General features: G+C 44.4%; 1 protein-coding gene; it reads left to right on the forward strand.

The window, feature by feature from the left end:
* The first annotated feature begins 21,405 nt into the window (after positions 1-21,405).
* ccmFc (cytochrome c biogenesis FC) lies at positions 21,406-23,710 on the forward strand. One transcript has 2 exons: positions 21,406-22,173; positions 23,132-23,710. Exons 1-2 carry the CDS (start codon positions 21,406-21,408, stop codon positions 23,708-23,710), a joined length of 1,347 nt encoding a protein of 448 aa, YP_009709926.1.
* Positions 23,711-27,801: the final 4,091 nt, after the last annotated feature.

The following is a 27,801-nucleotide window of genomic DNA, read 5'->3' on the forward strand; positions in this document are numbered from 1 at the left end:
GAGAAAGTCGTTCTCATACCCCGATACCGGTTTTTCTTCCTCTGGATGTTAGGGTGGCATAAGTGGGAATCCGTGTCGCTACGGTCAAGCCAATGAATGTCCATCGGTCTATCTACGTACCGTACCTTCCATCGTAAGGAAAATCTCTTCTCTTATAAGCGCGTTTGAGGAGCCCCGTCTTTCGTTGGGTTTGGGTAAAGGGAATATCCCTGCTAGCAGTTGCTGTTGTCTTTGCTGAATGCCCGTTATTCGGGGCTTTTTCCATTCTACCAAAAAGGTTTGCCAGCGTATCCCACTGCTTATCGTCAGGGCTCCCTCGCTCGCCCTCGACATGTGTTGCGAATGGCTCTGCTCCTAACGGAGTATCCTGTGGATTTGAGCCTCTCTAGAGGACTTAGCATTGCCTGCCCTCTCCAGTGTCAAAAAAGGAAATGCCTCGCGCTGAATGACTCCACCCGTACTAGCCAGATTACAGGACTCTTTTTTTTAGCGTAAAGAAGTTTCGTGTAAAGGAGAGAAGGAATAGAGGCGACAGACAACTAGCCTTCCCTTAGTCTCTTTCCTGTTGAACGCTTAATCCAATAGTAATAGAATAGGCATACGCCAGAACAGCTTTCACGAATGAATGCGCTCTAAGTGAGACAGTTGGGATTGAGCTTTGACCGATTGGTCAGCTTTCCTTGGGCGAAGAGGAGGAGGCATCCATAGTCTAAGAATCGGACTAAGAAAGGCCTAGCGCTTAGTCCCTTGCCTTGACGGTTTCTACTCTTACCCGACCTGGTTCGGGAAAATGGTATTGAAAAAAAAAATACCTTACTATTTCATTTTTTTTTACAATATTCCGGAAGGAATAGTTTATTTCAATCCTATATCATTTGTTGAAAGATAGGGCTGATAGCCCCCTGACGAGAGAGGTCTTTAAGGATATTGTGGAGAGAGCTTTTGCTCTCGCTTTTTCTTCTCGCTAACGATCGACATTCTTTTCTTTTCTTCCTCATTCCGGCATGATCAAAGAAGCTATGGCTGACCTGGTCCCCTTTGAAGACAAGACCTTCCTTCCCTCTTTCTTGCTTGTAGGCTGACTATTTGCCGGTTTGGCGCGTTCGGAAGCCAGAAGACAGAAGCCAAACGAGTCGGGTCGACAAGAGGTTTAATCACTGGCCGATCCTTTGGAACAACTCTTTGAATTTAAAGGAAGAAGGCAAGCTAGCCTATTTAGTAAGTGCAGGCTGGAAGTGGTGTTCTCCTGTTTTGGCTCTTTAATCAGTCATTTATTGTCCTTCCTGCTGGCGAAGCAATAGAGGAGAAGAAGCAGAAGAGGAAGCTACTCCGAAGGCGAAGCTAGAAAGCGAGGGTGTTCTCTGTTGCTTGTTCTCTCCTCATGCTAGTCCTTCTTTAATCGTCTAGCTCTATAGCGAAGCAAGGATATCAGCTAGTAGCGGCGGAAGGGATTAGGTTAGGTGCTCTACATTCAAAAGCATTAGCCTACTAATCTAAAGTGGCAGAAAGCAGCTACTATCACTAAAGACGTTCCTATCGTGCCCCCCCTCATCTATAATCTATAAAGAGGGTACCTTCGCTTCAAGCTATAGCTGCTGATTCTAGCACACCGGAAACCCTCACAGTAAGAGTGGATAGGCTTACACCGGTTAATTGAACACTTTCCTATTTTCGATGCAGCGGGAACGCTCACTCTAACAACAGATATGGAGACAACAGCTCCTAATGGAACACTTACTAAATCTCGATGCACCGCTTCTTCAACTATTTCATAGCCCCCAATGGAAAGCCTAAACCCTCACTCCTCCAATCCTTCCTCCAGGAGTGAAGTTTCTATTGAGTCAGATCTGGGATTAGTTTCTAAATTCATCTCATCTGGACATGAAATCGGAATTCCTCTTTCCCTTATTCTATGTCATTTGGTCCGAAAGCCTAAACCGGGAAAAGTCAACCTTTCCTTACTTTACTTACTAATGTGCAGTTCAGTTCTAAGCCTTCCTTCGCCATGTCCTACTTCTTTCTCTATCATTATATCTGGAAAAAAAAAGTATTAAACCCGAAACCCGCACCGAAACTGCGTCTTTCGGGTACAATACAAGAATTTCAAGGAACTGTCTTTCTTAAGTAAAGCAAAGACCAATCAAAACCTTTCTTTTCTACGCTTTCTTCTCTTATGAAATTTCGTCTTTGATCGAGGGCGGTACACTTCTCCTAAACTCATGGTAAACATAGCTCACGTCACTTGCTCCAAAGCCAAAGCGGAATGCTTCTGTGAGACGATCAGCAAGAACTGATCTTAGGGCGGAGTAGCGATCCATACGGAATTCAGCGGCAGATGAGTTGTCTTTTCGCTCTTTTAGAACCGGTAACCCATAGGAAAGTCCGATCTCAAAGAATAACTTGTATATTAAAAAACAAAGGGAAGGGTGTCGGCAAAGCAGATGATCAGTCCACACCAATACCGGAGAAGCTTTTTTGAGACAAAAACCATGACTTAAAGGAAAGGGGCGCCTTAGAACTGCCAGTTTCGGGGCTGGCCACTGAAAGGAGTCTTAAGCGTGCCTTCGGCATTCAATCCCTGTCTCGCATTCCCTTTCCACTGTCTAATTCCGATTTGCCTTCGCCCTTAGCTTGCTCCGAATACCAAGCTTAAATACTTGCCTGAGTGCGCCTATTACCCTTCTCACTCGTAGTTCCCCAATCGTCTTTGGACAACCTGCCCTTTGACGGCCTTTTGAGGAAGATATCGTAATATCAAGATCTAAGATCTTCCCACTTTCCTTTTTAGCTGGGCTTGTTGTCTTGTACTTTGAAAGAGGATATAATTATTTATAAGAAGTCAAAGTAATGGAAAGCGTCCGTTCACTATGCTTCTCTTCTTGTAGTTGAAGTACTTGCTTCTTCCTTCAGTGAGAATCCCAGTCCCAGTGTGAAAGTTACTGCTGCTAGTCTTTTGCCCGTATGCGCTGCTCTTAGCGCCCGCTGCTCGTCAGGCAGCTCGATAATCCGCCTTACCTGATGACAACCTTGCTTACTTTGAACTTATTCTTAAGCTTAGCAGACTAGCTCCTAACTTCCTTGATAGAGCGATGAGCTTACTTAAATAGAGTTCTATCCTCAGTAATTACTTAAAATAGAACCTTCTATGCATACTCTCTCTATATTCTATATCTTTATGTTCCCATCCTTACTCATTGGCGGACTGACTCCTTGCTGGTTGGGTTTGCCGTGGACAGGGGTAGGCTTATAGCGCTGATTACTATCCCAATCCTTCCTCTAGAACTGGGTACTGTAAAAGATAACTATACCCTCCACCCGCCGCCTTCCTGGATTTCGCGTTATTGTCTGCTATGCTAGCCTATGATGAAGGCCGGATCAGTATAGTATGGAAGCTGGGCATAAAGTGTGTTTGCGCGCAGGAAAAAAGGAGGTCAAGGCCATCCTGATAGGTTACCAGAAATCCTCAGCCTCCAAGGCTCTACTGCTAACCAGTCTTCTTTCCCTACTCCTTCTCCCTTATACCACCACCTCTACTCAAACCCATCTCTAGGCGCCAAAGAATATTTAAGTACCCCTCCCATACTATGGTTACTAGACTCAAAGATGGTCTTTCTCTCCGCAAGGCACCAAAGTGCCCTATTCTCCTTAACCCCTTGGAACTCATACCTCTCTTTGAGTTTTAGGCGCGAGTGAAAACAGTTCCTGATTCCCTCTTGCTTATCCCTTTCCCTTCCCTTTCTCCCTCGGGTCAAAGAAAACCAAGAAAATATCGATTCAGCATAAGCTTGGGATGCTAATAAGGAGGACTTTGCCGGGTTCGTTCAATCAACAAGAAATTCCCTTGAGACGGGATCAACTACTTTTAGATAGAAAGATGATACCACCAAAGTCAAGCAGCACTAACCTCTTCCTATAGTAAGAGTCATATTCAAGCTCTTGCACAAGGGGCAGATCCCCCCCCCATTCCTACTAAACCGAATCAAGGAAAGAGGACTCAGCCACGGAAGACTAATCCCCTGGGTGAGAGAGTCTGACGGCAGTTTGGGATTGATCAGCAAGGGCAGAGAAGTAGTTTACTTGCTTGCTTGCTTAGCTCGAAAAAGTACGCTATGAAAAACATCGAGACGGTCAATTACTTTCCTTGGGTTCTCTAACGCGTATTCGTCCTAACCCGACAAGAACCCCATCTATTGGGAAAAAAAAGGGGTATTTAAAAATATCTGCCAATAAGAAAACTATTCTATACAGGAGTGCTTACTTCACGCTCTACTTACTTCTCTTCTTTCCCTCACTGCGCTCGGTCAGCTCAGTGGGTATACAGTCCACTGCTTCTGTCAACGGTATACCTTATACAGTCCAATAACCTCTTAGTCCCGTAGTCCCTTGGTTCGGTTGGTATCGTCGTCCAATCCCTGCTTCGTTCCAGTCTCGGTCTCGATATAGAGTAAAAACCTTTCTGTTGTAAATTGGGATGCTATCTATAGATAGCATTTTCCTTGAGCATTTATCATGGGATCCAACCAAGCTCATGAAAACTAGTTAGTGACTTCGCCTTCCCCTGCGAAGATTGCTAATTAGTAGCCAGACTTCTTAGGAGTCGATTCGTCTTGCCTTGGCCTTCTTCGTTTCATACTATATCTAGCCTTCAAGCCATGCCTTACACTAAGACCTATCTGTTCTGACCCTCGGTTCACTGAACTTGCTCCCATCCTTTGATTTGACTTCGATCCGCTCTTAACTCAACCTAAGTAATGAGATTCCTATCATTCCCTCGGGGAACTTTCGCTAGAATCATGAAAATGCTAGAGTCAAGTAAGGCAGTAAAGCACAGACATGGCATGCGGAGAATAGGTTTTAACATATGATTCTTTAAGACCTTATTATGTAACAGCTCCTTCCCCGGGGATCTAGGTAGTTAGGAGAGAAGAGCATTAAGAACGAGAAGAGCAGCAAGAGTTAACTCATCCTAGTTAGATTGAGTTACGAAGGGAGGAAGGCTACAAGTCTAAAGCAAGAGATTATCATCCCATCTCTTCCCCTGGGAACATACTATTGAATCAAATCCCTGATCCGGGAACTAACGGAGGCAAAGCCTTATAATATCATCTATCAAGTCCGAAGGACGAAGTTGCAGTCTATCTTGACTTCTCTCTTTCCTGATGGTGAATAGCCCGGAAAAGCAGTTACTAGTCCCTTAAGGGATCAAAACTACCGTAACGAAGAAGGCAGAGAAGCCGGAGAGTTAAGACTTAGAGTTGAGGAAATAGAGAAGAGCCAGAGCAAGTAAGAAGATTGACTTAGAAGTCCTACTTAAAAATACACTTATCAAGGCCTACACATACACTTACAACAAGGCCTACTGGTCTACTTGCTAGCAGGTACAGGCCTAACTGCAGGAAGAAAAGCAGCCTTTGAAGGTAAGATTCTCCTTTAGTAGCTATAGGCAAAGCCTTCTAATTTCTTCTTATCCAAGTCCCGGTTAATCTATTACTATTCCCCTAGATTCAGCCGGAACTCTTACGGACTAAATGCCTGATAATAGAAGATGTTTACCTTTGCTTACTATCATTCCTTGGTGATAAAAAAGGATAGTGTTCAGTCAGCCTCAATCTCAAATGAATGGTTTTGACTCAATCCCCTGCTTCAAGAGATATGGTAGGCTTGGAAGTCTTAGAAGGCAAGTCAGTCAGAAAAGATGATTCCCTTTTCTATTGACTTACGAAGTCAGCATCAGCAAAGAACTCTAACTCACTCAAAACATTAAGGACTTGGGGCCTTTAGGCCAAAGTCCCTCCTAAGAACTTACTATTCACTGCCACGCCTCTTCACTTCAGCAAGGGATGAAATACCAGTAGTCAAGGTTAGCTAGCTTCCAGCTAGAGAAAGTCTATCTAGTAGGGAAGTTACAGGCTTTAGAATAGAATCGGCTACTGATGAGAAGGGGGCAATGCCTTAAATCGAATCATCTACTGATGAGGCTCTTCCAGCCTCCGATTTGCCTATTCCCGTATCTAGCTCTTCTATTGATCTAGGCTCTGAAAGCGTCCTCTCTTCACCCGTAACTCTGACTGAGGAAGTTGCCCTCTTTGATGAAGTTACGGAGGCAAAAGTTGCAGTCTTTGTCTTTGAGGAAGTTGCAGGGCTTCTAGTTACGAAAGCCGTAAAGAAGTAAGTTCGAAAGAGGTTGGAAACCCTATTTCGCTGATCTTCCTATGACCTTTTAATCACTTCTAAAACCCAGGGCGGGAAGTTACTGACTCTCTAGTTGCTGATTTTCAGTCTCGTCTTTACCCTGCTTCCTCAGGATCTGACAGCCTATGAACTTAAGCCTTAGAAAGAAGATCAGCCCGAGGTAACTCAGTCTCTTTAGTTACAAGCCCGACCTGATTGATACAAGCCAGCCTCAGAGAAGGTAGGCCTGGAAGTAAGAAAAAGTCAGCTATTTCTATTGGACTTACAGGGGATTTAGTTAGTTAGGAAAGGCAGTCCGGAACAGATCTTTCGATTGGTATTGCATTGCCTATAGCACCTGCTTTAACAGCGAGATCCTGACTTGACTTTCAAACCTACTCTTTCTATTGAGTTGCCATCCCTTCCTGTGATTGAGAAAAGCGTAACGAAGAATCCATTCCTATCTACTTTCCCCTCCCTGCTTCATCAGAAAAGGTAGGAAAGACAGAAGATAGAATAGAAGATGATCCTTGATCAGCGAACTTATCTGTAGGGTCTGAAAGCCTAATCAATTCCCCCGGTGCCGGTGACTAATGCCTGATAATAGAATCTTCTACTGATGAGGCAAAGCCACCTTAGAAGAATCTAATCCTCGTCTTTCCCCTGCCTGTAATAAGAACCATGGCATTAGCTTCTTTTTCTATTGTTGTTGTTACAGGCCCTGCTTCGTCAAGTCAGGAAGTTGCAGTTTCATTGAATCACGTCCCAAGCCCTCCTAAGAACTTCCTAGTCCCATGGAACTAACTGATGAAAGAAGAGGCCTTATAATAGCCTCTAGGGCCCAATATTACTTTATCGCTGGATTTCGCTCTTCCCATTCTCCCAGGTATTCTCTTATTAATCCTTACTTACTGGGGATTCTATTCCCGCTCCTCATCCGGGAAGTCAGACTAATGCCTTAGATCGAAGAAGCTACTGATGACTAAATGCCATATAAGGTAATCTGATCCTACACCCTGGGATTCAAACCCGGCTCTAACCCTATCTAGCTCCGGGCTTCTCTTCTTCTTCCTCCATAGTGGGTGGAGAGAACTAATTCTAATATAATAAATTCCTGAAGCGAGAGATGCTAAAGTCGTCTAGGCTTGATTTAGCAGTTGAATTCCCAGAAGTTGGATCAAATGGCAAGTTATAGATCAATAAGTTCATCACGTTCGAGTGCTTCTGTCTTCGAGCCAGTACCTTTTATAGACAAGGGATAATACAAAGTATCCGTTATTCAGTAGTAGTCCATGTCACTTTTTCTTCCCTTTTTCAAGCGGCTAGTTTCTTGCCGTCCATATAGATCAATAGCTGGTTATAAGGCTAGACAGCAAATAAGCTAGTTCAGTTCCATCACTTATCCCTTCCTTAACCAGAACAGTTAGAAAAGCAGGAAAGGAGGATTATTTAAAGTTCAATCCATTAGATCTAGGCGAGAAAAATCTATGTTTATAGCTGAATATTCACATGTGACAATCTTTCTAGTCCTATCTCTACGGGAAGGACAAACGGTTAATCCCTCTTGAGTCTCTTTCATCCCAAAGGTTAGGCATAAGGGCGAAATAAGCTTTGAGTTAATAACTTGCTTTCAGTACTACCAATAATGGGCACTATGGGCCTAACGGGACTTACAGGATGGACTCTCGGGGATAGCTTGGATACGATATAAGGCCTAAAGGCCTATCATTTCGGGCATGCTCCCCATTTTAGACTTTGACTTTTAGGAAAGCCCCGGTATAATAGCAGGTTATATAGTTCTAGGTCAAGCCACTCTCCTTGGAATAAGCATTATCCAATATGCTTTTGATCTTGGCCAATTCATTTGAAACATTAAAGTACAAACTAGCAAGTGAATTTGAAAGACGTAAAGTTCCTTTCTTTAGGGAGCCAGTTACTCCGTTCCTTTTCTTGGTAGTTCTGTTACATACCATCAATTGCTCTGGGGTTTGCTTTCGACTGATTGAAGTCTGCTTGCTTTTCCGCTAAATGAGAATATCTATTTTATTCTGCTTTAGGTAAGTAATAGTGTATTTACCTAGGAAGTAATCCAGTGATCAAGCCTTTGAGTTATCCTGTTTTGGTTTTGGAAAGCAAGTCACAATCAGATCAGTTAAGATAGTTTTCAAGCATTCTATGAGTTAAGGAGGTGACTAAGCAAGCCCTATTGCAGTCCTAAGATTGATATCTCCTTTAGCTTTCCACCTTTCCTAACTAAAGGGCTAGGTCCTTCCTCCTCACATATGCATAGTTAGTACCAGAAGAGTGAAACTGAAGAAGATTCCCTTGCGTCTGTCACTTCTTCCTCTGCCTTGGTCGAGTATCTTCTCTCCTCGTTCGACTTAGACTTAGGCAAAAGTGGACGGTCTTGATAAAGCCGATTGGGAATTAGGATTCCTGTTAGACCTTAATCACCATTATCTCGAGATATGACTTCCAGCACTTCCAAAGAGACCGGACTGCTAGGCGTTCCCTGCTACGACTATCTCATAGTGCCCTGGACTTCGATTATGTATGCCTTTTTTACTTTACACGATTTCAATGGCAATGAAATGAGAAGGAAAAATGGGACCTTAGCCAGTCGATTAGACAGCTAGCTAGGAGAAGAAGATCGAGAAAGCTAGGACGAAAGCGAGAGCATCAGACATAGCCACATACTTTCTTTACTTTACGGAATAGGGAAAAAAGACAGATTAGGGACTGGACTTCCAAACGGACATATCCAATTCCCTGTAAGCGATTGGGATAAAGCTAAATCTAAATAGTAGTTGCCCTTGCTGTTGATCCCGACCCGAAGATGGCTACAGTCCTACAGTCTTTCTTTCCCATAGGACAGTATGGAAGAACAGTTCTTGATAAATGAGAATGTTATTCCAACTCCATGATCTCAGGTTCTTCCTCGGCCCCTTTCTTCTGTCTTTTACTTTTTCTGTTCTAGGTAGGCTTATCTTCTCGCTACTCCAGTCTAGTGGGGAAGGTCTGTTGGATTGTGGTGTTATGACTAATTCATATTAATAAATAGCGTATATAATATATCAGTGATGATATGATGCCCAGGCCAGGAACTGCTGTTATTCATAGTAGGGTGCTGTTCCCTCAGGGCAACTTGCTTGGACTGACAGACTTTTCTCTTTCGTGCCTAAGCGTAAGATTGAATAATCATAATCAAGGGCGAGCTCACAATAGCTATTGATTCTTTGAGAGCAAAATTGAGGTAGACAGGACTTGCTTAAACTTGAGTTCGCCATTGGCTATGAGGCATGAACGATAAGACGCTATGCTTCTTAGGAAAGAAGTCTAAAAACCTAAAAAAATTCCCTTTCGCCTGCTGGTTTGACTAGGCCTTTGTGCCAGGTATGAACTCAAAAAGAATTTCATCCGGATCCTTTCGTTCCTCTCCCGTTGGTCGAGCGTCTACAAACCTTCGCTCCCAACTCTTAGAAAGAAAGTAAACCCATGCGCGCCTTGAGCCATGCACACCTCAGAAAGGTTTAGTTTGCCTCACGAAGAAAGCACCTCCGCTCGGGTCCGAGAATCCTAATCCGCCTTTCCCTAGTCCCTCGTAGAATAAAAATGTGGGGTAGGCCTAAAAGACCGACTTTCCTCCTTAAAATCCGGGAGTGAATATGTCTAGTTCTATTTTAACTAATCCGAATCTGTGTACTGACAGTAGTAAAAGCGGAATATCCTATCTCAATTCTTGGCAGAATAAGCCCCATGACCGACCGAACCGAGGCTGGGGTAGATAGAGGACGAGAAGATTTATTGAATGCTCTCGGGCATTGATTGAGGAAGTAGCCCAACCTTTTTTCATCTACGCAAAGAGGAATTACTTCTTATTCGACTGGAAATGGTGCATCTAGATCGATTCCTAAGGCTGGTAATGCCGAATCAATCAAGGATAAGGCAATACAGTCAGAAAGGAAAGCAGCACTGACCTCTTCCCATACCAGAGCCATAGAAAACTCGGATCAGTTGGCAAGTCTACTGACTTGGCTACGAAATTAGGCTATTCGCTATTCTTTCCATCGTTAAATAGTAACCAATCTCCCCTTCCCCACGCTCCTTTGACCTTATTCCATTGCGATCTGAAGCAAGGTATTCTGTAGGAGCAAAAGCCTCTTCTACCGCTCCTGCCCCCGAAAGGAGATAGAACTCCTAAACTCAACCTAAGGCAGCCTCTCTCTTAAAAGCGATACCACCTAATTAAAGAAAGCATTCCAATAGCAGCTGATGAAACTATAGCACGAACAGCTACCTCCTCGGGACACTCCCTTTAAAGACGTTAGCGATCCAATCACAGCTGAGTTAACCAAAGCAAGAACAGCGCCTTCGCCTGCTTGGATTAGGACTTTCCTTCTTTGATGGAGAGAATGCGTTGGTATAGAATCTAGCAACAATCCTTCCCGCTAGGCGAGATCTTCAACCTCAAAGATCTGCAGATCGGAGTCGTTCAACAGTAAGAAAGTCAAGCTTTCCAGCAGACTATACCTCAAAGAAAAGCAAATCGAACTTCCACGTCTTCGCTCTGTGAGTGTCCTTCCCATCCTTTCTCCCGTCGTTCCATCTCAGTCTGTCAACACCCAATCGACCTCCTTCTTTCAGTTGCAGCCTGTTGCTCTGTCTTTTGGATTCATCTACGAGCAGAATATGGATTGCCAGTAGCGAAGTAGGAGATGGAAACATGGGAAGTGCAGTCTTAGGTAGGGGTTTGAATATCGACTTGGTGAGCTACCGTCCTTCTCTCAATCGCTTGTCTCCGGCAGGTGGGTTCAATCAGCCAGCCAAGATTCATGTGATCGGTTGATCATTCTACGTCTTTCTTTCCGATCCGTTGCTTCCAGCTTCACCCTGTGATCTAACTGCAAGTGTAGCCATCCTGGATCCGAAGCTTTCTAAGACTCCCTTGAGTTCCTAAGGTAGCCAGTGCTTCAGTAAACGCTGGTTCTTTCTCCCTTAGCTCCGCACTCTTACAACCAAGCACCGGAACCAGTAAACAACCAATTGGCTCGTCAATGGCTAAGTAAATGGCGCTCGAACCCTTGTACTTCGACCGTAGTCTGAATCTTTGGCCGCCTTTCGTGTGTCTCACACAAAATATCGAAATTGTTTTCTATTGGCTGGCGTCCTTAGCTTAGGAGGTCTTCTTCTATTTGTTTTATCATCTCCTTCTTTTGGGTTCTGGTAGTAGTCACGGAGCCCTAATGAACAAGCGAAAGAGTTGCAGTCAGGGGGAGCGATACGAAGGAATGGATGCACTTCCGTTATCGCGGGCGAGGTTCCTGATCAACGAAAGAAAGCTCGCTCATAACATAACAGAACTCCCCTCCGTAAATGACAGATCTATCACTGTCGGTCACGTGAGCAACAGACCTGCTAGAGATATAAGGGCACCACTTCTTTTCTTATTTTTATTTTACGGAAAAAGGAGCTTTCCTACGAACAGCGCTCAGGAGCGATCAATAAGAAAGAGGAGCAGCTCGAGCAAGGTAGAGTCTATCAAAGAATCATGTTCCTCCCTTTGGTCTGGTCAGTCTATTCCCGGCTAGCCGAAAGACATGAAAGGCATCCCTTTGACGAGAATGTTCCCTCGGCGGTTACGCCTCCAGAGTTTACGCTTTATCCAGCCTTTGATGAGCAAAGAAGAAAACTCAACTAGGGATGCAAAATCCCTCTTGAATTTCTCTCCGTATCACTGGCAGCTCACTCAGTAGTTGATTCAGCATAGCGCGCTAAAGCAGAATGAAGAGGACATGTAAGCAATCCCCATCCGACAAAGGCAAGGCGAAGAGCTCAGGGGTTATTCTATTAAAGGAGGAGTCACTATACCTACAGTATATCTCTTTGGTATGAAATAGGCCCCTCCGAAAGAACTCCATCTATTGGTTTATGCGCTCCAGTAAGCGATTTCGTCTCAAGTGCAGCTTTTTACGTTACGACTAGACTTCGTTGCTGCTTTTATGTTACGACTAGACTTCGTTGCTGCTCCGGCTTCTTATTCTTGCTTAGAGGGCCCGGTAGGAAATTAGATACAAGGACAGTAGGTAGTCAAGAGAAAAGAAGACACTGACCTCTTATCAGCTCTTCAAGCAAGCGCGATAGCTAATCCAGCAAGCCATAAAAGAAAAGCGGAGATAAGGGAAAGGAAAGGCAACGAACGCATAAGCACACGAGTACTTAGTAGACTTATTGGTTGGATGCTTCTTGACGGCTCTCTAGTAAGCTCCAGCTATGGATAGTTCGAGGAAGGTGATCCCCTATCAATACCATTAAAGGGAGAAATCGTGAATAACTAAAACGAACTGCGGCAGAATAGGAGCCGAAAGCCAGAGCTTACTTTCACGAATAAACCCTGGTAAGGTTACCTGCGTTCTTCACGGCTAACTAATGTGAAGCCAACAGAGGGGCACGAGCGTCCTTTCACTAAGGAACCTATCGAGGGTAGCCTGCGTTCTTTGCTTAACCTAAAGGAACCTATCGAGAAATTTTTTTAACGTGTAATCAGTCACAAGGGGGTCAACAACGGGACTTTTTATTAATAAAATAAAATTTTGTACAAGCCTAAGAAACCCTCAAGTATTGGTGCCACCAAAGCCCCTTGAGTCTGCTAAAGAAGAATGAACGAAGTAGGGAATAAAGCGTAATCCCACCTTTCCTTGTTCCCTTGCCTCCTTTTCCTTTCGTAGCTTCCTTCATACAGGGGAAGTCCCGAAGGGGAAGACATTTGACACCCGGGATATGAGGGTTATAGAATAACGTTATCACGTCAGGAAAGCCAGCAAGTTCAGGCTAGCCTATAACTATACTACGCTCGGAGTTCCGGTTCTCTGGCTATAAAGGTGCGCAGCGGGCGAGAGAGACTTTCCAAGAAAAGCAGTCTTTGTATTAGACAGGCCTTGGAAGGAGGATTCGGGAGATCATAGCTAAATAAGTCGGAGGTGAAGAGAGATGGAAGGGTCGGTGATGGACAAGAGTATGGAGGTCCCATACGCTCGAAAATGGGTAGCCCATCCTCCTAATTCTAACCTTCCCATGGCATACATAATGGATATGGAGCTTTGGGTGGTGCATAAAGAACTCCATGATCGACGGAATAAGCTTTTCCACTTCACTTAATCAAAGGCGAGGAACTTCTTGATCGGAGCATAATATGCCTCTATCACTGTATTCCTTTACACCCGGCAAAGTCCTATCTAGGAATTCCGGGTAAGATTAAGTATTCCTTACTTTGCGTACGATTCGTAGCATCTATAATGTAGATTGAGCTCGCATCCGAACAACATCTTGTTGAATTGAACACTAAGCCAAACTAGATAGATAGGCAGTGATGCAAATCAAAAGATACTAAAGCACCCTTAATCATACGAAAGCCATGAGAATCAGAACTTTCGGATAACAAGGAAAGCGGGAGTGGGAGGGAAGGCATGGATGTCAAGTCCGAAGAGAATGACACCAAATCCACCTCGAAAGCGCGAACCATTGTTCCAAAGATCGGAGAAGCTACTTATCGCTTTCTGTCTCCCCTCTTTCGATAGATAGTCAGAGTTCTTATTTCTTTGACCTTTGACACTTGCTGGATTCCTTCTGGTTGTCACATCTTGTCACCCTGTCTGCTTTGGCTATCTGTTCGTAATGCTTCCTTCTTTTCTTCGATTGAATGAAGTCCTTCTGAACTGGAATCATGAATTGGATTCGAACCAATATCTCCGCGGGTCACTAAACTAACCTTCTCTGGTCCGCTTTGGCTATTGAACTAATCTTCTTCGAACCCCCAGGCCGAACTCGGAAAGTCCAACCAATGTATGATACACCCGACACTGCAACCGTCTCTTCAATCGGGTCAAGTCCGCCATCGAACCCCCTAGACCCCAAGCCAGTAAGTTTGACCAGGAATGCCTGCGAACGGCATAATCATGAATAAGAAGAGCAACCGGTAAACGAGTGCGAAGGGAGCGAAGGTTACGAAGCGGGGTTTTCTATCTAAGGAAGTCTAGTCTCCATCAGGCGAGTTGAACGATCTACTGATGGCGAATGGGACCTCTTTAAGACATTACCTTGGCTTTTTAGGTCTTGAATTCTTTCAGATCCTGCCTTTAAAACAAGCAAAAAAGACGGGAAAATGAAAGTGAGATTAATAGGCATATTAAAGCAAACTTTGTCAAAGGCACTACAGGAACTGACTCTTCTTCCTTGTCACAGTCACATTTCTCCTTTTGCAAGACCTCTAGTACCCTTACTCCTACTGCTTGAGTAAGCTCTCTCTCCCGAGCCAGCAATTTTTACAGCTGACAAAGGTAGGCTTTGAATTTCATTTCTACTGGCTACAAAATGAGGAAATTCACTTTCCACTCTAATAATTGCCATCTTTCTTTCTTTCCGTATACCGTGATCCACCCACCCTTACGGGGCCTTTTTTACTAGCTTACCGCCTGAACTAGAGCTAGAAGCCGAACCGAAAGCTGAAGGTTTGATCTACGGTGCTCTCACTGGACTGGCTGTACTGACTTACCTCACTAGCTAAACTAATGGAACCTGGAGCGAGTACTGGAAGTATAATTTCTAAAGAGTGAATGATATTACAGTATAATTTCTATAAAGTTGAAAGAGATCTTACAGCCTACGATAAATGACCTAAAAAGCCTGATTTCGTGGGCTTGATGTGTGATTACCTATTGATTGACTTTCTCGGGCCTTTTGGCGCAGCTCTTTGGCCTTTTGCGATCGAGCAACCTATGAAGAGTTGTTGCCTACCTCCCAGAACAAAATTACCCACAACTTTCATCAAAGGCTAGCTTCTTTTACTCCTGCCTAACAAGCGTGCTACTGGCTTTGAACCGGATTGCTACTCCTTCGCTTGGAAGACCTACTGAACTCCTACTGGCTGAATGGCATTCCTACTGTCACTAACGGACTCAAAGCATTACTTCTTAGCTGGCTTACTACTTTATGGCGTACTTCCGGGACTATCGCACATGACAGGAGCTGGTTTGCTAGCTTATTATTTTATTGGACTTATTTCCGGGTACACAAGGACGGGCTTTGAAGCGAGAGGCTTGATTGATTAGAAATGTTAAGCAATGAATACGATAAAACTCTATTTTGATCGCTTTCAATTCCCTACTTTTGCTTACTTGAGATGAGAGCTTGAATGAACTATAACTAGAACTGGGAAAGAATGAATCTAAGAAGATTTCATCGAACCTTACAAATGGAATAAGCTACTAAAACTTTGTCTGTCAAAGGAAAATAAAATAGAATCATACCTTAGTTCAGGATCTCCATACTCGTATGTAGGAGGAGCTACTGCCTTCCTTCCAATCGGTTCTAAGAGCAAAGGAAACGATAAAGGTGAACTTTCATTGGTGCTTCCCTTACACGTATACTGGAGCGAGAGCGGGCGCTAGCTTTCGAACAGGATTGACTGACTCACTCACTGGGACTGAAACTGGCCTAGAATAGTTTGGAGGGGAGGTTACCATACTTTTCTTTTCAGGCTAAAGCTTTAAGGGACTTTTTATAGGGCTTGCGAAATGCCTTATCATTCTTACTCTTGAGTAAAACTGGCTTTGGACACAGGTGCGAAGCAAGTCTATGCGGAAAGGATAGGAAAAAGCTCTATACGATACGCGAGTAGTTGGTGGAATACGAGTAAGTACTTTGTTTGCCCAAGTCCCTTGCTTGAAGGACTATCGCACTTTCAGTGGTACTGAGACTGTCCCTACCACTACCCTTTATCAAGCTGGTTTACAAGAGTTCTGGCTTTCCCAACCGGACAACTTCTGGGGAATATAATTTCTTTCGCACCCCCCCTCTTATATGCGGTCCTAACCTTGCTACTCTTACCAAGAGAACTTCTGCTCGTAACATACCTTCCCTTATGATATGATCTTACTTCTTGAAGCGAGCTACTTTAACTGCCAAAGGAGCGGAGCAACTCGAGTTAGACGAGAGGCGGGGATGTAATTTCAAAGAGGCTCGACCGGACCCAAGAACCGGACAGAAGACAGGCCCCACTGTGATACCTCGTGCAAGTTCTAGTTAATGACCTGAAAGAGGTAACTAGCGCTTCTTGCTATCGAGCGTGCTTTAGAAGGAAGCTTTGGGCAGGGCCTATGTAGAACGGGCCACTTTCATTGTCGAAGACACCTTTTTCATACCCTTTTTCGTCCATTGGAGCTATTGAACTAGAATGGAGTAGGGAACTTTCAAAAGCATGCGAGACTTTCAAGGTTTGGATGTTTATTTCAAGCTGGATGAAAGTGGACCACTGATAGAAAGGTCTTATAAAAGGTCTGAACCGCCTTATTAATAAGTAGGGTTTTAGTATCCGCCCTTACTCTATCTTTGAAGTGGCTATCGAACCTTTCCATGGGGAACAGGGGCTTTCTGCCCGGCTTGCTCGCTGATGCTTTTAAATACTTTCGGCTTTGGGAGGAGGCTATCGGCACTGGCGTTACACGCGTACAAAGAACTCGTTGAAACCTCGCTACTGGATTGAGCAAGAGGCAAGAAACTTGAGCTATACCTCCTTCTTGTCCTTCCTTCCCTGTGGTTGACTGGTTTTTCTTCCTTCTTCCATACTTCAGGAGGAAGAGGTCGCCGGGTTCAACTTCCACTGGTGATGGCGATTCCTTCTTGAAAACTGTATATGAAGTTGAATCTTTTATAAAAAAATAATAACATCGAATCAATTCCTATTCGAAAAGAGGATTTCATCATACCTGGCTTTCCTAACCTTACAACTGGCACTGATACTTTATCAAGCTGGAAATAGGGAACTTGTTTTTGGAACTGCCTTTGATCTTAGGCTCGCAGCTACTAGGTGCGCACCCTTGAAACTAGCCCCCTTTTGGGGCACAGGCATTAAAAGACGGCTTTCGGAATAGGCTTTTTGGTACTAGCTTGAGGAAGAGAAGGTATTTACTATATTAATAAGTAATTAAGTTAAGTAATGGCTTGTGCTAAAGGAACTGAGAGATGCCATGCCACGATCTTTAGTATTCCTGCTATCCCAAAGAGCGGGGAAGGCTAGAAGGAAGGGATTGAGCTTGAAGGCTTTCACGGATTGATGCCGAGACTAGATTCGAAACTAGGCTTGGGCTTGGGTAAGGCCAGGTATTCAGTGTCTGGTTCGATAGGACCAAGAATAAAAAGGTTTGGCAATCTCAGGCATATTACTAATTGATTATTTGGCCATTTTTTGATCGAATACAACCTAGGAGGAGTTGTACGCCTACATAACCTATCTCCCAGACCAAGGAAGAAGATATCAGATCCTTGTAGTTCGAGACCCCTTTTGATAAACCAGTTTCTGTACTGAACTCGACTTATATATTCTATAATATAGTAAAGTAGTCTGGCGGGCCCCTTTCACTTGGGCTAATTCCCGCTTTCAAGCGTAGGCTGCGATGTGGCATAAAGATGAAGATACTAAGGTGGATTGGAACTCATGGTCAGCTTTCTTTCGTCGAGGTTACTTCTGCATTAAATCCTGGCACAGGGTTTTCGAACATCACTATATGCTAATTCTCGGAATTTAATATATTAATCTAAAGGCTCAGCTTAGTAGGGATTTGGCTTATGACCTTAAAGATTATTTGCAGTAACAGTGTGCTACGTCAACCTTACTTAGGTAGATAGGCGGCGTAGGCAGCTTTCCATAGACAGCTACCAATGAAAGGCAGGCACTTATCAAAGAAGGAATCAAGAACAAATAATAGGACCAGGCCCCCGCTTTGGACAACTAATTTTCCACTTCCAACAAGGTCAGGCCCTCATACACGAAAAGAAGGACTAAGGGAAAGGAGATGGACCTTACCACAATAAAAGAAAAAGATAGGCGAATGAGGCCTACAACACAACGGCATATACATTCACGAAGAAAGAAAAGAAAAGAAGTACTTGATGCGGGTGAGAAGATAAGGTAAAATAACTCAAGCCAAAGGAAATCCAACCAACCTTAGACGCTAGCGCAATGGGACTAGACCCGAATTACCATTCCTGCGCTACAACCAAAAGGAGAATGAATTACCTTCGGGACGAATCGAAGACTGGAAAGCAGTGCTCCGGGTCAGCTGTTGACCCTTCTCCGACTAAAGGATAGGGGGCTTCGGGGCCTATTAGACCACCCTCAGACACGATTTCCAAGACTAGAAAGAATAGAAGACTCAACAGACAGACCAGATTCAATAGCACCGGTAACACCAGTCAAGTCAGAAGACTTAACTTCAACAGCTTAGTGAAGTTAAGATGACCCAATGAAGAAGGGAGTTGCGATTCTTCGAAAAATGGACCCCCCGAAGTCTGGGATGATCCCTCATCTTCTCGAATGAATTTTAGAGTCTTATTAGATATATCTTCGCGGGTACCTCTATTCTTCCCATACTTCTCTAAGGGGAGGGTAGTGATGAGGAGTTATGCTTACAATAAATACCGACTAAGGGAATAGCCTACTTTGAATACAACAATAAGACGATATTCGTATAGGCATACAACTCTTACATTCGCTATCGACTACTCATGAGACAAAAAGATCTACATTATTGTTACGGAATGGCAGGCTTGGAAGCCAACTCATGCTGGTATGGTACCTGCTTATTTAGACTCTTTTTTGGTAAGAAAGCTATAATAGAAGAAATGGAGGCTCTAAAGAAGAACGACACTTGGGAACTGATCACGTTACCAAGAGGCAAATGTACGGTTGGCTGCAGGTGGGTATATACCCTGAAACACAAAGCTGATGGCTCTCTCGAGACGTTTGCTCCTTTGGCCAAACTAAACTCAATTCCATACAAGTCATTCTGTCAGTTGCAGCTAACCGATCTTGGCCACTGCATCAGCTCGATGTCAAAAAGGCCTTTCTTCATGAAGACCTCCACGAATAGGGTTTCCCACCGGGTTAGGGGGAGGAAGGGAAAGTTTGAAGGTGAAAAAAGGCGATATATGGTCTCAAGCAGTCTCCTCGGGCTTGGTTCGAGATATGAAGTTTGGTTATGACGAAGATAGATGGGTTTCCAGAGAAGGAATGCTGATCATTCCGTCTTCATAAAAAGGAGACAAGAAGAAACGACTGTTTTCCCATCAGTTTAGAACTCTAAATTCACAAGTAAAATTCTGATATTAGTCAGAGCTAGTAAGCAAGTCGAGTAAGACAGCTATTATTAAGTCGAGCCAGCTTTCGCTAATACTTTTCAAAGACGAAAAGCCCACTTATTCTTATCCCCCTGCCTTCCTTACTGCCTTTGCTTTGCCCACAATCACAAGCCCACTAGGCAACAAGAGTATAGTCTCATCAGTGAGAGAAGCATCCGAACAAGCAGTGGGTGCAGAGGCGAACTATCCATCATTTGGATTCGATCCATCAGTCCAAGTTCTGTTCCCGTGCCAGGCGGGATATCAAATCCTGGGTTCTCTGCCATGGTGACTAAAAGAATGAGGGACTGATCCAGGTCCATAAGTATTAGGTCCACCAGCGCACACAATTATTCTGCTATTACCTCTTGCCCGTTTAACTACCCCTCGAGATATTTCTGCTGATGTCCCTTGAATTATAGCAAGAGCAACCCTTTGAGGCCTACATCTGTTTCTGGATTCGGCTCTTCCTGTACCTTGTGGAAGATTACATCTTTCTTATTAGTTGGTAAGAATTCGATTAGTACGGATGACGCTTCACATTGCTGGCGAATGCTCCTATGCTTGCGCGTTCCGCCTATCAAAGTTCTATTCATTTCCAGAGGAAAACCTCGTCCGAGAACTTATATAGAGAAGGATTTCCCGCGGCGCAGCAGTTCTTCCATACTAACTTGGTGCCCCTTATAAGGATCCGAGAGGTTAGTAGCTTTTCTCCCCAAGTTCTCACTTTAACTTCAAAAGAAGTTATAATAGCTTATATAAACACATAGGAGGATTCTATTCGGTCACTCATTTACTGCGCTAACTTTTGGTCCTCTCTAGCCAAAAACAAACCGGCATTCAAGCCCAGCCCAGGGAGCAGCTTCACCTTCTCATCCTTCGCAGGCGTCTATTCAAAATCACAAATAGGACTAAACAAAAAAAATCCAAAACACTAATTTAGTTTGAAAAATTCTGTTAGGTTCTTAGTAGCAATCGGCGACTTTTTCTTCTTTTACTTCAATAGCTTTTCGTCTCCTTGAACTCTGAAAGCACTACTTCTTTTAGTGCTGCTGGTATTCGTAAGTCAGCTGGGTACTATGCAACGTCTTCTTTCTTGCTGCTTTTATTATTTTATCTTCATCTATTCCATTCCATTATTCTTCACTTACTAAACTAAAAGTAGTAATTCAATTAGCAATCGAGTTCTGATCAGCTAATTACCGTGAAATCGAATTCGAATTGATGTGGCACCTAAAGGATTTGCTGCACTTCCTGGGAAAGAAGTCGTCTTGGTATTGGATCTGCTTTTCTCTCGTGCTCTTCTGGGCGGTATAAAGAAATGAGTAATGAGCCCACCGACGGACCATGAAAACGTTATAATCTACCCTAGTATTTTCACCTTGGGTGCCTCCGATGGAAATCGGGGATTAGAAAAAGTCAAGTGAAAGAAGCCCACATACCCGCTCTTCTTTCCCCCCAGCGATGGGGCCTCATCCTTTTAATTTTTAGAAGGATTACACCACTTGCCATAACCCCCCCACCAAATACAAGAAACCCAAAAAAGAAACAAGGTCTACGTAAAAATTGTGTTGTAGTTGTAATTATACGAAATTAAAATTGGGAAAAAAAGTGGATAATCTGTTGAAATTCCGTACTTTGAAGCCCCAACTCAGAAAGATTTTTGAATATTCTGAGAAGAAGCTCCAAAGATTCGGAATCGTGATGGAGGTGGTCTGAAAGAGTTTGAATAGTTAGGCCTGGGGGAAGCTGAATATTATTTATTTGGAGTAATCTTTGGATTTTGTTTGAAATACTCTCTTTCAGCGTATCAAAACATAAGTCCCCCAGCTTTTCGGACATATTGTCCGCGTTTAAACCTCTTATTCTTCCTGCGCGGAAGAGAATTAGAACTACAAGTGGAACATAAGATATCCCAACTATAGATAGAATAGTTGTAGCCATTTCGGATAAAAAAGACCAAATTTCTGGGTTCATTGGTATCCTTTCGGTATGCGTTGCGAACACTTTCATTTTTAGCGTCTCACCTTCTCTAGAGAAGCGAAACTCGAACGGATAGAGCAGATGGTCCAACTACATAACTTTTTCTTTTTCATTACTTCCATGGTCGTGCTTCGTGGCACGGCAGCACCCGTACTATTGAAATGGTTTGTCAGTAGAGATGTTCCCATAGGTGCCCCTTCTTCCAATGGGACTATAAATCCTATTCCTATATCTTCATTCCCTCTTTTGGTCTATCTACATTCCAGGAAATTCATACGCTCCATGGACGGAGCAAAAAGTGGAGTCTTGGTCAGAGCAAGCCGCCCTATTCTATTACCAGACATAAATGGGAGAAGCTCACCCGAAACTAGAGCTAGATTCGCCTTATTTCGTTTCGTTCCCCTTCTTCATTTCCTTCTTCTCGAATCCAAGGGGGACTTCTCATATTTAGAATCTTTCTGCGGTGTGCTCTGTTTACTATTCTTTCGTACTTTCTTCTCTTTACCACGCGATAGGTCAGCGAAGCGTGAGCGGGCGCGGAGAAGGAAACGCCAAACACTTCGGCCTAACGGGAATGAGCAACGACGAAATGACAAGATGAGGTTTTCTTCTTTCCTCCATTTAGAAAGAAGGGTCGAAGGTTTTGGGCCTGTAGCTTTCCCCGTCCCCCCTTCGTCGGGCGGTGCTTGTGTGTGGGGTGTGCCACCAGAAATCGGGCGTGAAGTTCTCGCCTTACCAACGAGCCGACAGCTGATGGCTGTTGGTCACGACTACTACCAAAAAGCTCCAATGAAGATGAATATTTCACATGGAGGAGTGTGCATCTGTATGTTGGGTGTTCTTCTGTCGTGCGACCCGGCGGCTTATGTGCGACCTGTGGCCCACGCCTCCTATTTGTTCAGGGCGGGCGGCGTGAACTCTGATTCGATCCGGGTATTCAATCCCGCCGCTGAGATGCTCAGTTGACTCCTTAACCTTGATAGTAAGATGGCTTATTCAATAATTCGTGCATAAGGGTAAGGAACTTTGGATGAACTAATGCGAATGGGTGTAAGCTTCGCTGCTCGGAAACACCCAGTGCTGACCACACTGAGAGACACGAAAGCGCAGGTAACGCCAGTTGGCGAAGTGGCGTTAAGCATCCCTAGCGGTACGAAAAGAGAGGTCGTGATGATATCATCTACGTCCGTACCGCTCCTCGTGGAGTAGATCCCGCATCCAACCAAGTCTTTGACCAGGGAACGGGAGAATTCCCACTACCGCTGGCAGGCCAGCCGGGCCGTGAGCGCGGTGGGAACGGACTTCCCAAAAAGCCAGCCCCGGGCCGGGGTCAGCATAGAATGAAGGGGACGGCCCTAACTAATGTTGTGTTGGCTTTGCCAACTTCTTGGGTTGCGGGCGGAGAAAGAGCGGACGTGGGGACTCGGGTCGGGGCGCAGTCTAACTAAGAGAGCCATTCCATTTAGGGCGAGACAGAATGGGCGGGCACGAGCGGTCTGGTGTCCGAGCCAATTGGTCAGACGACGACTACTTCACTTATTAGATTAGTATTAGCCGCCTATCCCGGAATGAAATGGGTGGAATAGAAAGAACGCGAAGCGCTAGCGCTATAGGATTGGTTTTTTTTGGGGGGATAATTGCTTCTTCACAAGCTTATCCCCGCCCCGACCGGCAGCTGCTGGGTCTCCCCATCTCTCCTAAACTTCCCCCGGTCTTCGGCCCGAGCTGTATGAGGCAGAAACTCGTCTCACGTACGGTTCGGAGGCCGAGCCCCACCCCAGCAGTAATGGTGTGGCTTAGGTCAACTAACACAAAGAAGATACAGTTCACTCAACGATTGCCTTTGGGTTCCGAACTCCATATGGGGAAGGAGCGTTGTTGTTTGCGAGGTCTCGATCATTTACATGGACCCACTTCTCATTCCATTTGTGGGAATTTGATGATCTATAAACTGTCCCTAACGAACGATCGGCTCATGTTTGAGCATGATGAATCACTTCGTGCCGACCTGTTGCTAATAAACTTTCCGGCCTCATATGAGAATGGAAAACTGGAGCATTTTCTGCATCGGTGGATGAAGAATCGCGAACATAATAATTTCTGGTTGACCATGTTCCCAGAAAAAAGATACTTTCGAGAAACGACGAGCACGACTGAAGTGGCTATACATACAAATCTATTTACGGATCTATATGCTTCGATTGGAACTGGAAGTTCCAGAACAGGCGGCTGGTATACCACCATAATGAAACTGCCTTTTATTTTTTTTATTCGGATAGGATTTATGTTGGCTTCGTTAGGAGGCTCGCGTAGTTTGTTACGTCAGCTCCAAAAGGATAAGTTGCGTTGGCATCGAGAAAGTTCCGTGGAGTTTATAATTGCATAAAAGGAGTCAAAGTAGTGGCTGCTGACCCATGAATTCTTCATACCAGGCCTGTTCTAGTGAGTAAGAGAGATGGATTGACAAAGAGTGACTCGAATTCGAAATCAGAGAGTTGCTTACTAAGGCCAATAGAAAGGAATTCTTGAGACTCAACCGATTACAATAATTCTTAGCTGGAGTGTTGAGTGAACTGATAAGATTCAATTAGAAGGCGTAGGCCTATAAAGAACGTAAAGGGAATGTCAGCATTAACTTATGCTTTAGTAGGAAAAGGTACGAACGAAGTGATGCTATTAGAAGTCCAGCCCTTTCCAGAGCTTCTCTTACTTACTCAATTCCATCTGGATGCCGCATAAAGAGAGAACTTTCTGGCAAGCTGCTCGACACAAAGAAAATAGAGGGGATCCCCTCTCGTGTGTGTGAATTCTAAATAAAGAAGGAGCAGCTTAAGCATACCCGTTGTCCAGATGGGCTGTCGGTCGGCCTTGACTCCATTTCTTTGCAGGCCCCTTGTCCCTCCCTCTGGCTAAGACAGTTCTAAGGGGCAGAGATTCAGTAACAACTCCTGACCAGACAGACAACTAAAGTCAAGTGCCGAAAGGTGTGTGCGGGGCATTGATCAATGTAACAAGAGCTTCGCCCCTAAGGCTAACTGCTCCTGGTGACCCGAACCCCATACTATACCCATTTGCGTTAAGGTACGGACTAGAGAAAAGTTCTGCTCGAGGTACCATTTCATATCTCCTTAATAAGGCATGAAGGGGTCGATCTTTCTCCCTATTCTCATTTGCCTTCTTCTTAGCTAAGGGCTTCATCCCATTTGATATAGGTATAGAAGTAACATGTGTAAAGCATCTCGTTTATGCATTTTTTTAGACTAGCAGCATTCTGTAGTAAAAGAGAGTCAGCACTCGCACTTCTATTTCTTCCGCCATTTCCTATATTCAATTCCTATTGCCCGGCCGAAAGCGCAAAAGAGCGCACTCCAGGCTAGGCAGGCTGCCAATTGCTATTCAAGCATCTCAAACTCTATCTGTAACGATTGCTCTTTCATCTCCATGAAGAGGAGCTTCTGCTAAAGGAACGGGTGATCCCTAGCTTGAGACTCAAACTACGGAAGCCTACCTGCCAACATACATTGTGGGATAAGAGTCTTCCCGATCATCCATCATCCGCCAATTAAGCTAAGCGGCAACCTTGAAGGTAAGGTTTGCCAGCATCAAGCCCTAAGGATGGGTATTATGTACCAGCTCGAAGCCCTATAGCTATAGAAGAGACGGCCGTAAGTTGCATCTTTAGTCTTAATTAAGATAGATAGATGATATAACTCTGAAACCGAGGCGAGGAAAAGAAGTGATACTATTTCGTTGGAGATCAAAATATGGTACGGAAATGCGAAATCTCGATTTGGCTTTTTTTTTGTTCACTCTCTCACTATATTAGAGGGTTCCGTTTGTGTTCCGCGAAAATAACCACTTATTTTTAATGCTATAGCGGATGTAGTTGAATTGGGACCAAGACAAAGAAAGTGCTTCTATCGAAGAGCTAACTATTTACCGCTTGGTTGAAGCCTATTAAATAAGTATTACCTTAGATTCTCCCCGAACTTCTAATCTTTCAAGCTAGCAAAGGAGACAGATTCACTCAGACAGAGAGGAAAGACCAAGGTAGAGCCCTTTACTAACGCACAGCCTTTATTCTTTATTGTCTTGCTTGACAGCTGGACAACCTCAGCTTGATAGATTGAATTACTTCGGACTGGAAAGAGCATCATAAAAGAGTAGAAAGCGGATACCATCATGTGCGAGCTCAGCTCAACTTGCTATTCATATATAGGGAATTGTGCCACACTCAACCTCCTCTCTTTGGGCGTAAGCAGCTCCAGGGCTGGAGATTGAAAAAGGAAATGGTGTACCGTCTTGCCATGCCATCCTTGTTGAATAGATTTGTATATCCCGGTAAGATCTTAGAAAATTGCCTGTCATAGGCCTTAACATAGGCTTGCCTTGCTTTTGTAACATTGGCTGCTTGGTCTTATTGGCATACCCTCCCTCCTTTCTAGATCTATAGTTGTCCGAGGAATATAGAGTCGTGCCCGGATCGAAGGGCGCCAAGCCCTCTTATTCCATCCACTGTCATTGAGACTCCCGCTCATCTAGAAGGGATAGGCAATTAAGGATTGAATGCAAAGAGAGAAAGAAAAAGACAACCAAGGAAGTATGCGCGAAGATAGGGTTAGTCCTCTTCGTGGCACACTGCATTTACCTTGCCCCCTTCATGATTTGGTAAAGGATTATTGTTCACATTTGGAGTATTATTTCGTTGATTCAAATTTAGCCATCCAACTTTAATGAGTTTCTGCACCTTCCTTTGATTAAGAAATTGTTAAGGTTGTGCAATTCTCAATAGAATGCCCTGGAGCGCCGGCGTGATATTCACATCTGGCATTTGCATCGTACCATTTTGGGTTGGGCGGCGTCAAGGGATCTAGAGGTACTGGACAAACCAAACCTGATGACTTTGGACGAGCTGAGGGAATAGCTCCGCGTAGGTTATGGGAATAGGATCAAACGTTGTTTTCCTTGTGCGATTATTTGGTTGCCCTCCATTCCCTTGGTTTCCTCCCCTTTGAAGTCAGCCTAGTAAACTACCCAGACTAAGACAAGTAAGCAAGCTCCGTCCGTCCCATCTAACGAATAAGACAACTATCTATCTCGCACCCTCTTCCCGCCTTGCCTGCTTGAGTGGGAGTCTTAGCTTAGTGCGACCTCTTGTGTAGTTTCTAGGCTTGTGTGTGGGTCTTATCTTGTTCTTCCTATTTCTTTCATGTCATTATCTTAGTTGTCAGGGGTACAACGGCTGACGTGTCCTAAGGTTGGCATGTTCTAAATGGGCTGCCCTTTGGTTTGCAGCTTGCTTTAAGAAGGGGAGTTTCCAATCTATCTGAGCACAGACCCCAAAGTGCTTTATCTGAATCCCCAGCTGCTGAGGTGGCGTAGTGACAGGTGAGAGCAATAACAACAGAAGCAATAGTAATTGCCTACAGTAGTATATTCGGTTGTTTGCGGTGGAATAGATTCAAGCGTCCGGGCCAGTAGATCCAGAGCAAATAGGCGTTGACTTAGTTGCTTTTGCAGTTGATTCTAATCCCGATGTTGATCCGACGCAACTTACCGGTGATAGTCGCAGCACCGGGAGCTTTCAAGGGAGGCAGACATATATAGATAGTAGCTGATAGTGGCATACCTTCCGGATCGAGGGTCCCACCCGGTAAACACCATAAAGGCAAAATATCAGCGGGGGGAGGAGGCCCTTCTCACTCAAGCTCAAGCATTGACTTTTCTAGTTAGAGACCAACGTCTTGGGGCTAACGTGGGATCCGCTAAAGGACCTACTTGGTTTAGGTAAATATCTCATGCGTTCCCCGACTGGAGAGGTCATTTTTGGAGGAGAAACTATGCGCTTTTCAAAAATGGTCGGAAGAACGGGTTTCAAATATATATATAAATATAAATATATAGGCTGGCTGGTTTTTATGCAAAAAAGACAAAACGGGATTGGATTTCCACTCATAAGGAAGGAAGGTGCGTAGCCTTTGACAGGGTTGTATTTTTGGTTGAAATGGGATGGTGTTCAAACTCCCGAAATGCAGTCTAGACAGCGGGCCTTCCCCTTTCTGACTGGACTGACTCGGGGAAAGGTCAATCTCCTCTGGAGTATGCTGCACAGCCACTCATTTGTCCTGACTAAATAGTAGAATCTATCTCTCAGCGATTCTTTTCTCCGCCCCTTCCCAACCAGCCCGCCCAATCGATTTTGTAAGATCGGCTAATTCAAAGGGTTAATCTGGTCCGAAGTTGTCGGAACGAATCGTTTGCTTTATCGAACAAAGCTAGGGGGTCTTGGTTGGCCCCCCTCTTTTCAACCATTATAGCTGGCGTCGACCCGCTTTGCGATACGAACGGACACGAAGAAAGAACGCAGGCAGCGGAAATGCAAAAGAGAAGAGCAAAGATTCCAGACCCAGAGCATGCAATCAAAAATCTGTTGAATGAAGGTATATTCTCAGCCACTAGTTAGAAGGAAATCCCTTG

This window comes from Manihot esculenta, mitochondrion, assembly GCF_001659605.2.
Source record: "Manihot esculenta mitochondrion, complete genome".
NCBI classification, from domain to species: domain Eukaryota; kingdom Viridiplantae; phylum Streptophyta; class Magnoliopsida; order Malpighiales; family Euphorbiaceae; genus Manihot; species Manihot esculenta.